This window comes from Thunnus albacares, chromosome 11 (assembly GCF_914725855.1).
Source record: "Thunnus albacares chromosome 11, fThuAlb1.1, whole genome shotgun sequence".
Classification (NCBI taxonomy): Eukaryota; Metazoa; Chordata; class Actinopteri; order Scombriformes; family Scombridae; genus Thunnus; species Thunnus albacares.
In genome coordinates, this window is record NC_058116.1 from 34,213,053 (window position 1) to 34,228,080 (window position 15,028).

Sequence of the window (15,028 nt, forward strand, 5' to 3'; positions counted from 1 at the left end):
TTTGCCAGATTTCACCAATTGTCCATTGAAAAACCAGTTGATTCTGGTTGCATACTTTATGGTGGTAGTAAATACAGCCTTGTTATTTTCCTCAGTACAAATGTCTTCCAGAGAGTCAATGACAACAGGATAATCTATCAGACTGTCTGAGGACTCACTGATCATAATCGCCTCTGAAAGATACTCCTCCCTGGTTTCTCTGTGGACAAAAATGTCCACATGTTGTTCAACAGGAATCTGGCCCTCAGGCACTGTGGTGGTCACTTCAGCAGCAGCGGCATGCCTCTCTGACCTCCCTGTCTTCCTAATCACCTGTTTAGACTCATGAACCTCTGACTGAGTTTGAACCGTTGCACTTTGGAATGAAGCACCAGCTTCCGTCTTGATGACTGCAGATTGAGATTCAGCTGCATGAAACCTAACTGCACTCTCTGCCACCATCACTGTGTCCACCACAGATGACAACACCTCTTTGGATGGTGCTGAGCTAATCAGCGTTCTCTGAGGCTTGTCAATCTGCATGGTGCCTGGTTGTTCTGATGTAAGACTTTGCTGCTCCTGGAAAACCATAGCATGCAGAGCTACCTGGAGTTCAGACCTCAGGTCAGCTGTCTGGGGGTATTCACCCTCAAAAGACAGTGTGATCTCCATGGGGGCACCGGGTGTTGTGATCAGGTATGTATATGTGGTCTGTTTGGGCTCTCTCTGAACCCTCACTTCCTGTACCTCTACCACATCTAACCTTCCTACAACGTCAGCCAGTAACACCGGCTGGTCACGTGCCACAGCAGACTGAAGAGCATCTCTGAGCTGACGCCGTATATTCAAACTTGATGGTTTGGGGATCTGAATGACAAAGTTGAGTTCTTTTGGTAGGGTCTGAATCTCCAGAGACTCATGGACAAACAGGATTTCTTTTGGCTGGTTCATGATGCTGACAGTTGAGCCCTCAGATTTATGTATCTCACTTGACTGCTCTCCAATAATGACCCGTTTTTCTTCTAACAACACTGACTGTCGGACTGACTGTCCCTCCTGGATTTGGACTGCAAAGTCCTGCTCAGCAGCTTTTAAGAGAGTACAGCTTTCATTAGCAACTGCCTTCTCTTCTATAAAAACAGGCTTCTTTGGGATTTTGGGCTCAATTTTCATCTCAGGCTTGAATTTCTCATCACTTTCAATGGCGGTGGTGTGACCCTCCTCCAGAGTCTGAGAGTCTGTGACATTCAGTGAATGCATGATATTCCAGTAATCCTCTTTCTGCACAAGGGCTCGCTGCTGCTTGGTGTCTGTGATGAAAGGTGTCTCCTTTGGCAGCTGCAGAGGCTGGGAGGAGATCGTGAGGATGCTTGAAGGCCTGGGCTCAATTCGAAGCTGAGACTGAACCCCGGTCTCTGACAGTTTCAGATCTTTGGAAGAATCAGCTATGATCTCCCTTCTCTCTTCTGAGGTGGCTGCATGCCTCTTAACCTTTTCCTGTTTCTGCGTTGACACCTGTTGGTCAGGTTTAGTGATGGAGAGTATGCCTTCCTTTGGTAAAACTGAGAAAGAATGAATGGACTGGAGGTACTTTACGGGTGGTAGCTCTTTCTTTGGCTGAATGGACTCTGCATCAATCTTTGCTGAGAACTCTGACGTTCCCTCACAAACCACTGTCCTCTGCTCTTCTTGAGTCACTGAATGCAACAAAGCAGGACTCTTCCTCGAATCTGCCTGCTCTGTCGAGGGCTTTTCACTGCTGAACCTACTCTCAGAATGTAAAACGTCCTGATCGCTGATAACCTGCAGATTCAGGAGTCTTTCTCCCTCTCGCTGAGGCTGCAGAGACACATAAGATGCTATACCTGCCACCTGTCCGGCCTGTTCACCCTGGAGCTCATATTTCTCTTCAGTGGTTATAGCCAACTTATAGTCCATGTCTTTGCATGGAGTGAGACTCTCCTTTGATGGTCTGTGTATTTCAAAAGTCTGCTCTTTGGATAAAACCACTCTCGTTTCACTCACTGGTGCTACAACAGGCTTAGGTTGCTCTTTCTCTGTCAAGGGTTTGGTAGCTGCCGCTAAAGTTGGCAGAGGCTCAGAGTGTCTTTCTGTGATTGGTAGTTGCCCAGTAGACTGAGCCGAGTATAAAATCTTAATCCCCTCCGTGACCCTGAAACTCTTCTCTTCCCCTGGTCTGTGTGTGACGCCTGAAGTTTCGTCAAGGATGGGTAGAGTGGACACTACTTGGTGACCACTAACAAGCTGCCTGGGTTCAGTGAAGGTCTTCACATGCTCTGGAGTCTGGTCCGTCAAGGCCTCGGCTCTCACTGTGGAGAGTGGCAGGACCTCCTCAGATGTGGCCGACATGAGCTTAGATGGCTGCTCCTTGGCTAACTCGAGTTCAACTACCTCGGGGCTGATAATGCGTTCAGAATGCTGCTCAGTCATCTTTTGACTCTCCTGGACTGAAGATAAGAAAGTCGCCATGTGAAGTTCTTTCATAGGGACAGCTGAAACCTGAGGTGGATGGGTAGGAGCCAAAGAAACCCTCTCCTGTATCTCATGAGCCTGCAGCACTGCCGCCTGGTGGGTTAGCTGCTCTCGATGAAGGGAGGCAGCAGAGATATCTACCTCTCTGAGGGTTCCTACCTCCTCGCTGGGGATAATCTGCCTGTCTTCAGTACTGATGGTATAAATCATCTGATCAGACCGACTTCTTTCCTGGTATAATCTGGATTCTGTTGTTTGTTCGGTCATGGATATTTTCAAACCTTTGGTTTTCTTAACTAACTCTTCCTTAATTTTCTCCGTGAACACCAGCAGCTCAGCGGTACAAGTGGCTTCCCCAAACTGGTTGGAGGCCTTACAGGTGTAAACACCGCCATCCTCCTGTTTTACACTCTTAATATGAATAAAGCCTGATCCATCTGTTTTTTTCACAACAATACAGAACCCGCTGGGCTGAATGTGGAAGCTGCCTTTGAGCCACTGAACCTCAGGGAGAGGATCTCCGGTCACAATGTACCTGAAGAAAGCCTGACCTCCCTCAGACAGCTGAACAGACTCTATAGTTTTAGTGAACTCTGGAGGTTTGCCAGTTGGCACAAATGTCCTCCTGTCTACTTTGTCCTCCCTTTCTGGTTCCTTCACCTGAATATGCAGATAAGAAGTGCAAGTTGACTGGCCAAACCTATTGCTGACAGTGCAGGTGTACTCTCCTTCGAACTCCCTTTCAACTTTGTTGATAACCAGGCTGTACTCATCTTGCTCATGAATAAAAGAATACACAGATGAACTCGTTATACTCTGCCCATCGTGGAACCACTGAACAGTGGGCTTAGGGAAACCGGACACTTTGACGGTAAACACAGCAGTTTCTCCAACAGTCACAGCTGCTGGAGAAAGTTCACTGAGGAAAACTGGCTTTTCTTTTTTCTTTTCCAAAGAGCTGGAGTATTGTTTGGACTCTGGCTTGAGTTCAAGTGTTCTGGTTTTGTCTGGTAACTTTAGGCCAGTGTAGTACGACTCCTGGGTTTCCTCTTCCACTGTGATTGTTGAGCTAGAGAAGGCTGAGTGGAACAATGAGAGTTTAAAGTAAAGTGAGAAACACAAACAGCTGCACTAAAAACAGAATTTATACGTCTACAGTTGAGAATTTGACTGCAGGGACGATACTGTTTTGCATGTTTTAGCCTGTTTGTTACAAACGAAGTATAATACATTTTCCAAAACACTTTCAAAATAAAAATAAAGATCACATTTGACACCAAAGACTGAAATAACATTGGGGTTACCCAATGTCATCATATGACTACACGGTTATGATGTGATCAGAAATTCTATACTTTGGTCACATGATGACACTTTAACCAACATGCTCTGGAAAAAGCTAGTCAGTGGACCTTGACAAAAAAACAAAACAAAACAAAAACAGTGAGTGAAACAGTTTGCAGTAGTGCAAAGAATACACAGTTTAAATCATCCAAAAATGCACAGTACAAAAAATTACATTCTACAAAATTTCACATGAATTTCTTACCAGAGCAGCGTGAAGACAGTCAAAATGAAAAAATAGATTCTTCATTAAGACAATTTTTGTGAGTTCCAAAAGATAAAATAAGACCAATAAGTTGTATAAATAATCAATAAATTCTGTGTCTTGGACAATGACATTCGTGACATAAGATAATATTTACCTTTCATTTCCTCATGGACCTGAGTCACAGATTCCTTTTCTGCTGCAGTTGCTGTAAAGACAAACATTAACAAGTTAAAAACACTTCCAAAACGGCACATAAAGTCTCATATGGTGCAAGACTGTTAGAATCAGTGACAGGTCGTGCATCCATATCATACGCTTGTTTTTTTTTTGTTTTTTTTCCTTTTAACTGATATTCTTGCATGCTTCCTTTTGGTCTTTTAGTGTGCAGCACCTCTGGCTTTTGGAAAATGCTCAGTGATATGAGTGTCCCTCTCTCTTTTATCTCTTTGATGTTTTAGTCAGTAAGACAGGACACAAAGGTCAGCGACCTCTCCTAAACACAGTGGTTAAACCCTGTTGAAGAAGTGGTGTCGCCATGTGAAGAAGTGTGCCTCTGCTGGCTGTGTGGGTGGAAAGCAGTGTGGATGAGTGGTGGGCCAATCAAACCCCGAGCGAGCAGAAGGACCAAAAGCATGCAGATGCCAACCTTTCATCACTGTGCTGCACTCAGCATCGTCAGCTGAGGTGACATTTTTGCAAGTGTAAGAGCCCCCTTGTCTGGGTCCCACATTGTTAACATTCATATAGCACAGGGGGCCGTCATGTTTCAGAGAGTAAGACACTGAATCCTCAACATTCAACCGGTTGTAAAGCCAAATGACAAACGGAGTGGGAACCCCCTTCATAACGCAATACAGGGAGCCGCTGTCTCTGTTTCTGATCATCAGCTCAGGGGGGAGTTTGATCAGGAACTCGGGGCAGCTGGAGAGGAGATGACTTCGCTTATCATGAGGCATGACGTCGGGGAAATACAGGTGGCTGATAAGGCTGTGAGGTCTCTTGGAAGATGGAGGTGAGGGTCCCGGCTTCTCCACTGCCTCTTGCTTGTCTTGTTCAGGGGGATCTCTAGCGGTCTCCCTGTCTGCCTGAGACACTTTACGTACAGAATCGGTAGGGATGGGGGTTTCTGCTTTGAGATTTGCTTCTTTAGCTAGGTGAGAATAAAGTTAGGGAGAGTCATTAGGGGTCAGAGCGTATAAGACTATGACTCTAAGTTTTAAACACTACAGGGGTTAGTAGGATGAATGGATGAGGTTAGTGGGGCGAAGCGGGAAGGGGAGAAATTAGACTACAAAGCAAGAGATTTGTTATTCTATTACATTCTAACAGGTTACAGTCTAAGAGGGAATATTAAATAATGAGAGGAGGGGATGAAGCAGGCGGAGTAGGTGGGATGGACCAGATGGAGAGACAGTGATAAAAAAGAAAGATAAACCACCTTCAACAGTGAGCTGGGCAGAGGAGCTGCTCTGGCCATGTTGGTTGGTGGCGGTGCAGCAATACATGCCCTGGTCCGCCACACCAACACCTTGGATGACCAGGGACAACAAACCCCCACTCTGAGAGCTCTTCACTCGCTCTGTGTCTGCCAGGCTCTGGCCGTTATGATCCCATACCACACCGGTGAAGGGCTGCCCGTCAAATGAGCAGCTGAACTCGGCCATCTCGCCACTTTTCACCCGGACATCGCTCATTTCCATCAGCAGTTTGGGGCTGGCTGAGAGTTTGATCTGAATGCTGCTCTCAGAACTCGTCTCCTTCGAGCTTACACTCTCCATCTGAAACTCAACCATCCTCCAAGACACAGAGGAGCTCTCAGAGACCGTCTCAGTAAACTCAACACTGCGGGCTGTCTGTCCGACTGACAGAGAACGGAAACTCTCAGTCTGAGCCTCCAGTCTCTGATTTAGTTTAGTCTCAGCCCCAGTGCTTGACACAATAGCTAAGGCTTTTTCATCTGGGCAATAAGAAAGAGTAGAAGAATTAGGTCAACACATCATTCTGGTGACTTCTTCAGGTTACTTGTGTCACAGCTTGTTTGCCAAGAGTGCAGTTGGAGTGGAGCGTTGATCATGATCAGTGAGGGAGTGGACAGTGGCTGGTTTCCGTTGTCAATCATGCAAGCTTGACTGGAGCCAAAAATGATAAAAACATCTATGGATTATGTCCGTGCTTGAGTTTGAGGAACCTGGAAAGCTAGATTTCCAAAGCTCAGCTCTGTTTTGAACCATGCTGCATTCCTCTCAAATAAAGATTCATGTCTCAGAATAAAGACATCCCTACTGTTAAGAGCTATTCATGGAGGAAGAGAAGACATCATGCATCACAAAACAAAAACGTGTAAAATGATCACCTGTGTTTACAGTGAGGATGTCAGAAAACAGAAACAATCCGGGGCCATGAGCTGCTTTACAAATATAGTATATATTTGTCCTGAAGCTCACAGAAACAGTCAACAGACAGTTTAACTGAGTGTCACATAATCAGAAGTGAAATATAAAAGCTTAGTTTCTAAAAGGTGAACAGGCTAGTTGTTATGAAACAGGAGCTGGTTGCACAAAGAGAGTTTCGACTGGTGAAAACAGTCTGAGGAGACAGAGGTACAAAAATAAAGAAAAAATTATTAAAGCGTAAAACTCAAATGCTAAAAAAGGCTAAAACATGAATTTCAATGGTTTGCACATAATTAGCACTATGTGTAAGCCAGTATAATTACTAACAATGTGGCGCAGAGAGCATTATTTCAGAAAATGTTATTGTTTGCTGTCTTCTGAGTCAGATGAGGAAAACACATTTCATTGTTTTGTCTTTAAATGGAGCTAACAGGGTAAACACACCCTGGATGTGTAGATTAGGTAATGTTAGCATTAGCATCCCAAATCTGTGAATTGGAGGTTTAATATTTGCTCACTAACTAACATTAGCTGCCATTCTTTATAAAAGCATAGGTACCATACTTGGCAGTGTCAACAGGACCACATGAAGGTTTTGGTTGCTATTGTAGCTGAAAATGTCTCAATTTGGCTTTTTTCACTTTTGACAGAGCTAAGCTAGTAGTTCCTCCTGATTCCTTTCTCTGTGCTAAGCTAAGCTATAGTCATCCTCAACTGATCTGAGTGTTTGCTGTTTAGCTAACATGTCAGATATGTAACGTTAGCTCTAGCTCACAGACTTTAGCTCATTAGCAACCAATGTCTGTGGCTCACAGTCTCACCATGACCTCACAGTTTTTTGTGATTATTTTGGCTAAAATGACAAAACTTGCAGTGAATTTTCCCACTTTCCTCACTTCTGATGGAGCTAGACTAGCAGTTTCCCCCTACTTCAAGTCTTTGTGCTAAACTAGGCTAAACCTATCGCTGTACTGGAAGCACATAGATGAAACTTTCCATATTTCCATATTCTATCAGGCAAGATCTAATAGGGTTTTTGTAATTATTGTGGCTCGTTATTCTCTGTAATGGACACTGACATCCATCTGAAACATCTGACTCTGGAGAAGATAGAGAAGAAGAAGATTTTACAAAATATCACCTGCTAAAATCTTTGTACAACCAGCAGCAGGTGATTTCTGGCACACAAGCCTGAAACCTCGGCACCTCCCTCTGCTCAACCCATGCAGCCTTCTATTGGCTCAATGAACGTTGTTGTTTTTTGTGCCAATAGATGCTTCATTTTATATTTGAGAAGGTGAATTTGAGGCATGCTTCTGAAGTTTTAGCCCTGAAGGAGAGGAGGAGACAGTTTGTGCTGTTTGTGTTGTTATGAACAGGAATGCTCTGGGTGATCAGTATTAGCCATTAGCATTTTAATCAACTCCTTAAACTTTGCTGGTTAGTTCTTGATACCAAAGGCTTTTATTAACATACAGTAAGCCCACAGTGAGAACAGCAATTGGTTTCTGAATTTAAAAAAGACTTTTAGACGATTTTTGATCCGTCTGTTTTTAGATCCGAGTGTAAGCCAGTATGTCAGATCCAGGTTTTAAGCTGGAAATCAGAGCCTTTCTGGTGAAGCACATGCAGTGACAGGGTCATCTGAACATCATCCACACTTATACATCCGAATAACTCACCATCGATACTCAGGGTTGCAGCACATGTGACCATTCCCGCCGAATTTGTGGCAAGACATGAAAACTCTCCTTCGTGGTTGCGGAGAACTCTGGTAATCTCCAAACGGCAGGTTTCACCATAATGAGACATCTTGAAGATGTCTGACTCCCTGAGCTCTTTCTCATTCAAGAACCAAGAAATCTGCAGATCTGGAAACACAGTGTTCACTAACAGTCAGGATCATCTGAACACATTTACTGCAAATATCCAAAGTACTGGACACTAAAACATGACAGCAAGTCTTTTCAAACCAACAACCAGAATTAGGTGAGCAGTGGTCACTACCTTCCCCAGAGACGGTGCACTGGAGTTGGGCAGGATGTCCCTCTGTTACCAGGACGTTCTGCAGGGGAGTGATGATGACCGGAGCAGAGACCCGAGCCACAGTTTCAACCACTTCAGGAACTGGAAAACAGATAAATATGTAGTCAATGATAAACAATCAAGTTATTCATGAATTTTAAATACAAAACATTGTTTGGGTCCAGCTTCTCAAACATTATGACTTCCTGCTGTTCTATTTTTCACATCATTGTAAAGCGAAAATGTGTGATTTGAAGTTGTTAATTTGGGCTCTGATAACCTATTATGGACTTTTCTTTTTATGACAAATAAAGAGCAAATAATTAATCAGTTGAACCTGAAAATAATGAAGCTGTAATGTAGTAACTGAACATTTTTGTTAACCAAAATCAGACTTTTTTGACATCAGTTTTATCATATAAACAATGAGCTGTAGAGATTTATCATTTCTGTGAATAAAGCACGTAAAATTTGCAGTAACTAAAAATGGAGCTAAAAAACTAAGAAAACAGCAACTGCTCTCTGTTTTTGAAATCTGTGAACTACTGTCAAAGCTAGCTAGGGAGATTATTGCAGCTAGTATGAGCTAAAGCTAAATCCAATCATATTTTTTCCAGCAGTAGATGCAATCTGTAATTGAAAAATATCAATCTTGGACATTCAGTTTATTAAATAACTCAATAAGGCTCAAGCTAAATACAGTCATGATGAGCTAAACTTCTAAAGCTAACAATTATTTTAGCCGAGTAGCAATAGCTGCCGTCTCTGCTGAGATGTGAGATCTGAGTTGTGTTGGAACATTAAAGGTAGCTTTAAATCACAAATTTAAATGTATTAAATGGTATATTAATTTATATCAACATTAACAGTGAATATACAGACAGACACAAACCAAAGAAACAGATATACTTTTAATAATAATAATAATAATCAAAAGGTATTAAATAAATTATTTCAAATGTACAATAAAGCAGAATGAACACACGTTGTTTGTCGTGTTTTCCATCACATCCTGATTCCAACGACGTGGTTTTTTTTAAGTATTATGTTTTATGGTAATGATATTTGGAGTAAAAGTCATTTTTTCTGAGATTCATTGTATGTAGAATACATTGGTTTACTGATAAATAATGATGTGTTACTGTTAATGATGTGTCCATAATTTGGATATTGACTGCCTGCTGAGATAAATAATCATAACTTGTAAGTCAGCTCTACCTGCTTTGAAATATATTCTGCAAACAAAATGACATTCCCACTGAAAGCCTAATTGGAAAAAACAAAACAGTTTCCAACCTCTCGATGCCTTGTGGCGATAAACTTCTATACGTACCTTCCACAGTGAGAGGGGCGGAGCTCGTCACCTCTCCGTAATCATTGTGTGCCTTGCAGCTGTAGGTGGCGGCGTCCTCCGGGAAGACTTCGAGCAGCAGCAGCGTGTACTCTTCTTCGTCGTGGAGGATCTTGCATTTGTAGCCGGAGGCCAGAGCCTGGGAGTCCTTGTACCAGGTCATATGAGGCTGAGGGATGCCGGTCGCCTGCACCGTGAAGCGAATCGATTTACCCGATGTCACCGTCTGGGGCTCCATGGGCCGGATGATCTTAGGAGGCTCGGGGACTGAAGACAGAGACAAAAGAAATGAAGGTATGTTAATTTAAATTTAAATTTTATCCATGGACGATGAGGAACCACGCTGTTACCAGCTGATACTTCAACAAGTAAAACTCTACAATAATTATAAAATCTCCCTTTTTGTGTTACTGTGTTTTGAAGTAATACATTTTTAGATATTATGAAAAACGCAAAATAGAAGACACAAGGATAAAGCACTTTTGGCTTTAGCACAAACAGACCTTCTGAAGTTTCCACTTGGAAAGCTGTAACATAAAAACAGGAATTTCTCAGAATTCCTGTTTTACAGTTTCAGTTTCTCAGTGTCCTCATAACATCCATGAAAGAAAGTCTGAGACCATTTTCCTAACAAATACTGGAATTGAACATCAATCAAAGATAAGGCAGTAAGAATAGAGTTCATTGACGTAAAAATATGGTATGACGTCTCTTTGAATGAAGTTATTCTAAGTAGGATTAATGAATTAATGATACAGAAATGTACAAAGCCAATTTCATCAGATGTTATTTGTTTTTTTTTTGTTTTTGTTTTTTTGAAGATGTCCTTTGCATGTAGGTACACATCTTAAAACTTCAGTCATTTTCTCAATGGCTGTTTATCCCTTTAAGAGTTAAATACTATGATACTTATTTGCACAGAACATCATAAATAAGAACCAATAAACTCCTAACACAAGCCAAGAAAATCTAGATATCTAGAGAAGCAAGATTAGTGGTGGACTGATTTGTCTATGTGATGGCAGCTCACAGCTCTTACGTTTGACATGAAGGTTCATGGTGCTCCTGTTTTTGCCGGCTAAGAAGGTGTACTCCCCAGCATCACTCCTGTAGGTCTCAGAGATGGTGAGGCGGTGGAGCTTCTTGATGGAGATGTAGCTGAACCTGTCCTCCACCTCGAACTGGATCTCCACTCCGTTTCTCATCCAGCGGCCCTCCACGTCATCCTCGTTCACCTCAAACTCAAAGGTCGCTCTGTGTTTCTCAACAACCTACAAAAACAGACGATCGATGACGTTGAATCCTAGTATTTAAATACCTGCTTTCAGCAGAAGATCAGATGATTGGCTGTGTGTTTTTTCCAACTTACCAAATAAACTAATGAATATTAAAATTTGAATAAACATAATTGTTAGAGTTAATAATCTGTAGCTCTGTGGTTAAGATTTCCTTTATGGTGATAAATCCTGAGAACCTTTGGAAGATCATGACATATTTATTTTAAATTACGACTGCTTCAACAACCATAATGATGGCTGCAGACTGAGATAATGAAGGCAAAACAGTTCATTACAGGCAGACTACCAACACCATATAGTACATGAATAAGTACATAAATAACTCACAGTTATGTCCCTGCTCTCAGGTTCTGAGATTTTGATGTCCCGTCCTTCGACTGCCAGGCTGCCCTTGGACATACTGGCCCCAGCCACGGCGGCGTATTCTCCGGCGTCAGACAGGCGGACGGATGGCAAAACCAGTTGGTGCACAAACTTATCTGAGCTCATTTTATATCTGCAGGCAACACAGACGGTCACATAGAAAGTTGATTTAAAAGAATTTCCTCATTTGTTTGTTTTCAGTATGTCGGTTTACTTAGAAGAAGCAGCTGAATGTGAGCTACCTGTCGGATATGTCCAGCTCCTGACCATCCTTCATCCATATCACATGAATGTTTGGTTCAGAAAGTTCACATTCAAAGGTCGCCCTCTTTTTCTCCGTGATCTTCAGGTCCCTCAGGTGTCTGGTGAATTCAATCACTCGGGCTGCATCAGGAAGAAACCCGGAAATACATAAAGTTATTTAAATCTGCATTTATCTACGGTGGCCCTGAGGGTCAAAACACAACCACATTTCACAAAAACTGAAAAGGTAGGGACAACAATTCTTGTTTGTGATTGGACAGAGCCCAAGTCAATCCAGATTGGTCAGTGATAGCCTACTATAGGAAGTAAACTCCCACGGATGCACTGACTGGCTGAGTGAATGTATTGTGGGGTCCTACTGGGCCTTTGTCCTTATTGAAAAGGCTATCAAGAGAACCTGGCTGCAGACAAGCTGATGTAAACCAGGGGTTCCCAGACCAGAACATTTAGTACCAGACCGTTAGGGAACCATGTGATTCTGTGAAAAAAGCTGGATAAAAATTATATAAGTTTAGACTATAGACTATAGACTATTTTGAGGGTAAATACCTTGAACTTGGCAAAGTCTGTGCTACATTTTTCTCATCACTTCAACCTCTGTCTCTCTGGTCGGATATCTCTATTTATCCTGCTGAAATGTCATTGTGTTTTCTGAAAGGTACTGTGTTGACCCTCAGGACCACCGCATTTATCAGTATGTTTGATTTTAACATTAAATTAAACGACTGAGTGTAAGCTTGAAGGCCTTGCTCATCGTGCTGAAATCACAGAGAATTAAAACCTGACTCAACCATTAGCTTCAAGTTTGGATTTACTGTCTATTTCATTTCTGCTGGTCACTCTGGAGGTTGGAGAGGTTTTAGTTGTACTAGTGGTCCTTATGAAGGTTCAGGTTTGTCACTGAAAAGATTCTAGGGGTCTCCCAAGAGGTTCTAGTGGCCACAGCAGATGTTTTAAGGATGCTTTAGATGGTTCTAGTGACCCTTAAGATGTTGTTATCATTGGGTAATTTCTAGTGGATTCTGCTGGTCATGCTGGTGGATTTTGGAAGTCCCTTGGGGGTTCTAGTGATCCTTTAGGTGGTTGTACTGGTCACTGAGGAGATTCCAGAAGTTCTAGTGGTCATTGGGGAGGTTTTAGTGGAACAAGTGGTCCTTACAAAGGTTCAAGGTAGTTATTTCAACAATTCCCCTGGTTATAGTGGCCACTGAGGAGGATTAAAGGTTCCTTTATATGGTTCTAGAAGCCCTTCAGAGGCTTTATTTAATTGCTGTTGTTCTCTGGGTCCTTCGGGTGGTGCTAGTGATATCTTTATGTGGGGTTTTTAGCTTTTCTTGCCCAGCACCAAACAGACAAAGTTGGGAACTAGCTGAAGGAAGTGGGAAGTCTAGCTGCTGACATTTTTTACTACTTTAATTACTATATAAATAAAAGAAAATACATCTTACCCTCAACATCAAGTTTAGCTGTAGTCACTGCAGAGCCGGCCATGAAGGTGTACTCAGCGCTGTCTCCAAAATGAACATTCCTGATGTTCAGAGTGTGAATCAGCTGTTTGCAGCGAGCCTGGGATCTGTCTGTGGAGCGGATCTCAACGCCGTTCTTCAGCCATTTGTATGTGATTCCCTCGTAGTTGACGTGCACCTCAAATGTGACTGTGTCTTTCTCCTGAGCGTTCACGTGCTCCAGCATCTTCGTGATGAGGATCGCTGAAAACAAAAATAACTTCAGACTCATGAAAATGTATCAGGAACTATTTGTATACTTGATTTAATCGTTCATCCTTTTTCGAGCAAACATATTCTCTGGCTTTAGCTCTGTAATTGTGAGGATGTGCTGCTTTTCTTTATCTTATTTAATATTAAACTGAAAATACTTGAGTTTAGGACTTATGGTCAGACAAAATAAGACATTTGAAGACGTGACCTTGGACTTCAGTAAATCATGATCAACATTTTTCAAAATTACCTAAATTTACTTACTGAAAACACTAAAAGTCATCCAAATCAAGGTGTTTTGTATAGCAGTCAGAAATCCTTAATTGGTCTTGTAATTTAAATATTTCACAAATCCATTAATGATCAATTTAAGGTGTTAAAGTGAAAGGATTATGTGAGGGCTCTGAAATATTTCAGTTGGAAATGAATGGCGTTTTAATTGATTCTTATTCGGTAGTAATAGGTTTACCCTGACATGGGCTAAATTAATTTAAGGGGCCCTAAAAACCTACTAACATAAACCAAAGTCCTGACTATAATAACATTAATAACATTAATAATTCCAACTAATGTGTATATTAACTTGAAATCTACTAAATTTAATTAAGAGATTTTGAACATTTTAAAGCCATTTATAAATTACTTTATATAAAAATCTGAAAATCAAAGGTGTTCTGATCTGAAACTTTAAATCTTTAAACTTTGATGCGTCCGTGTTGCCATCATTAACAGCAGCTAACGGGAGGAACTTACGGTGAACAGTTAGTGTTGCAGAGACTCTGTCGGTCCCGCAGACGAAGGTGTACTCTCCAGCGTCGTTCTTGCTGCAGGTGTTCATGATCGTCAACTGGTGATGTTTTCCCTGAACCACCATCCTGAACTTCTCGCTCATCTCGATCTCCACACCGTCCTTCAACCAGGTGGATGGTGCGTTGAAGTGAGAAACCTCACACTCGAACGTGGCCACCTGGGTCTCAGGGACCTCAACGTTCTTCAAGCTTTTGGTGATTCGCAGAGCTGAGGAATACATGTGAGGAGAGAATGTCAGTCCTAGTTTATTTAATCCCAACAATCAGCTTTACGGCTACATGTAGCTCATTCAAGTAGTTTAAATCAAGGCTCCACTGTTACTGTTAAATTTGAACTGGATCACAATCAAAACTAAAATAAGTTAGAGCTTACATTTTATTTTAGGGTTCTATTTAAATATTATCAGGATGCACCAAAAATATACTTGCACATTTAAACTCCAACCAAGTTTTAAGTATAAACTGTCACGGTAGATTGCAGCAAACCTTTGATAGTTAGAGAGTCAAAGGTGAAGTTCTGGCAGAAAAATAAGACATAAACCCACTGGAGTCAGAATAAATTACTAAAACCAGTTTTGCATTTCAAACAATTGTCATCATAAGCAGAACAATATAAAGTACACCCAAGCACTGAAGTGAGAGGAATTAAAGGTTTAAAATGCACCAATAGGACAGTTTATTTTCTCAAGATTGAATGTTTATGGATGTTTCCAACAACATAAAAATAATCAAAGTTGTCTATGATCATCTTAAAGTCCTTTTCCAAATTATACAAATTATATA

The 15,028-nt window shown here is 41.7% G+C and overlaps 1 protein-coding gene across 1 annotated transcript in view; it reads right to left on the minus strand.

Moving 5' to 3' along the window:
* LOC122992878 (titin-like) overlaps positions 1–15,028 on the minus strand; it is a 212,020-nt gene that overhangs the window by 164,100 nt on the left and 32,892 nt on the right. Inside the window, exons 31-39 of the mRNA XM_044366877.1 lie at positions 14,190–14,453; positions 13,167–13,427; positions 11,697–11,838; positions 11,419–11,587; positions 10,833–11,064; positions 9,776–10,060; positions 8,425–8,544; positions 8,100–8,288; positions 4,179–4,229 (exon numbers count right to left, since the gene is read on the minus strand). Of these exons, the coding sequence (XP_044222812.1) occupies positions 4,179–4,229; positions 8,100–8,288; positions 8,425–8,544; positions 9,776–10,060; positions 10,833–11,064; positions 11,419–11,587; positions 11,697–11,838; positions 13,167–13,427; positions 14,190–14,453 (1,713 nt within the window). The remainder of the gene's footprint in view (positions 1–4,178; positions 4,230–8,099; positions 8,289–8,424; positions 8,545–9,775; positions 10,061–10,832; positions 11,065–11,418; positions 11,588–11,696; positions 11,839–13,166; positions 13,428–14,189; positions 14,454–15,028) is intronic.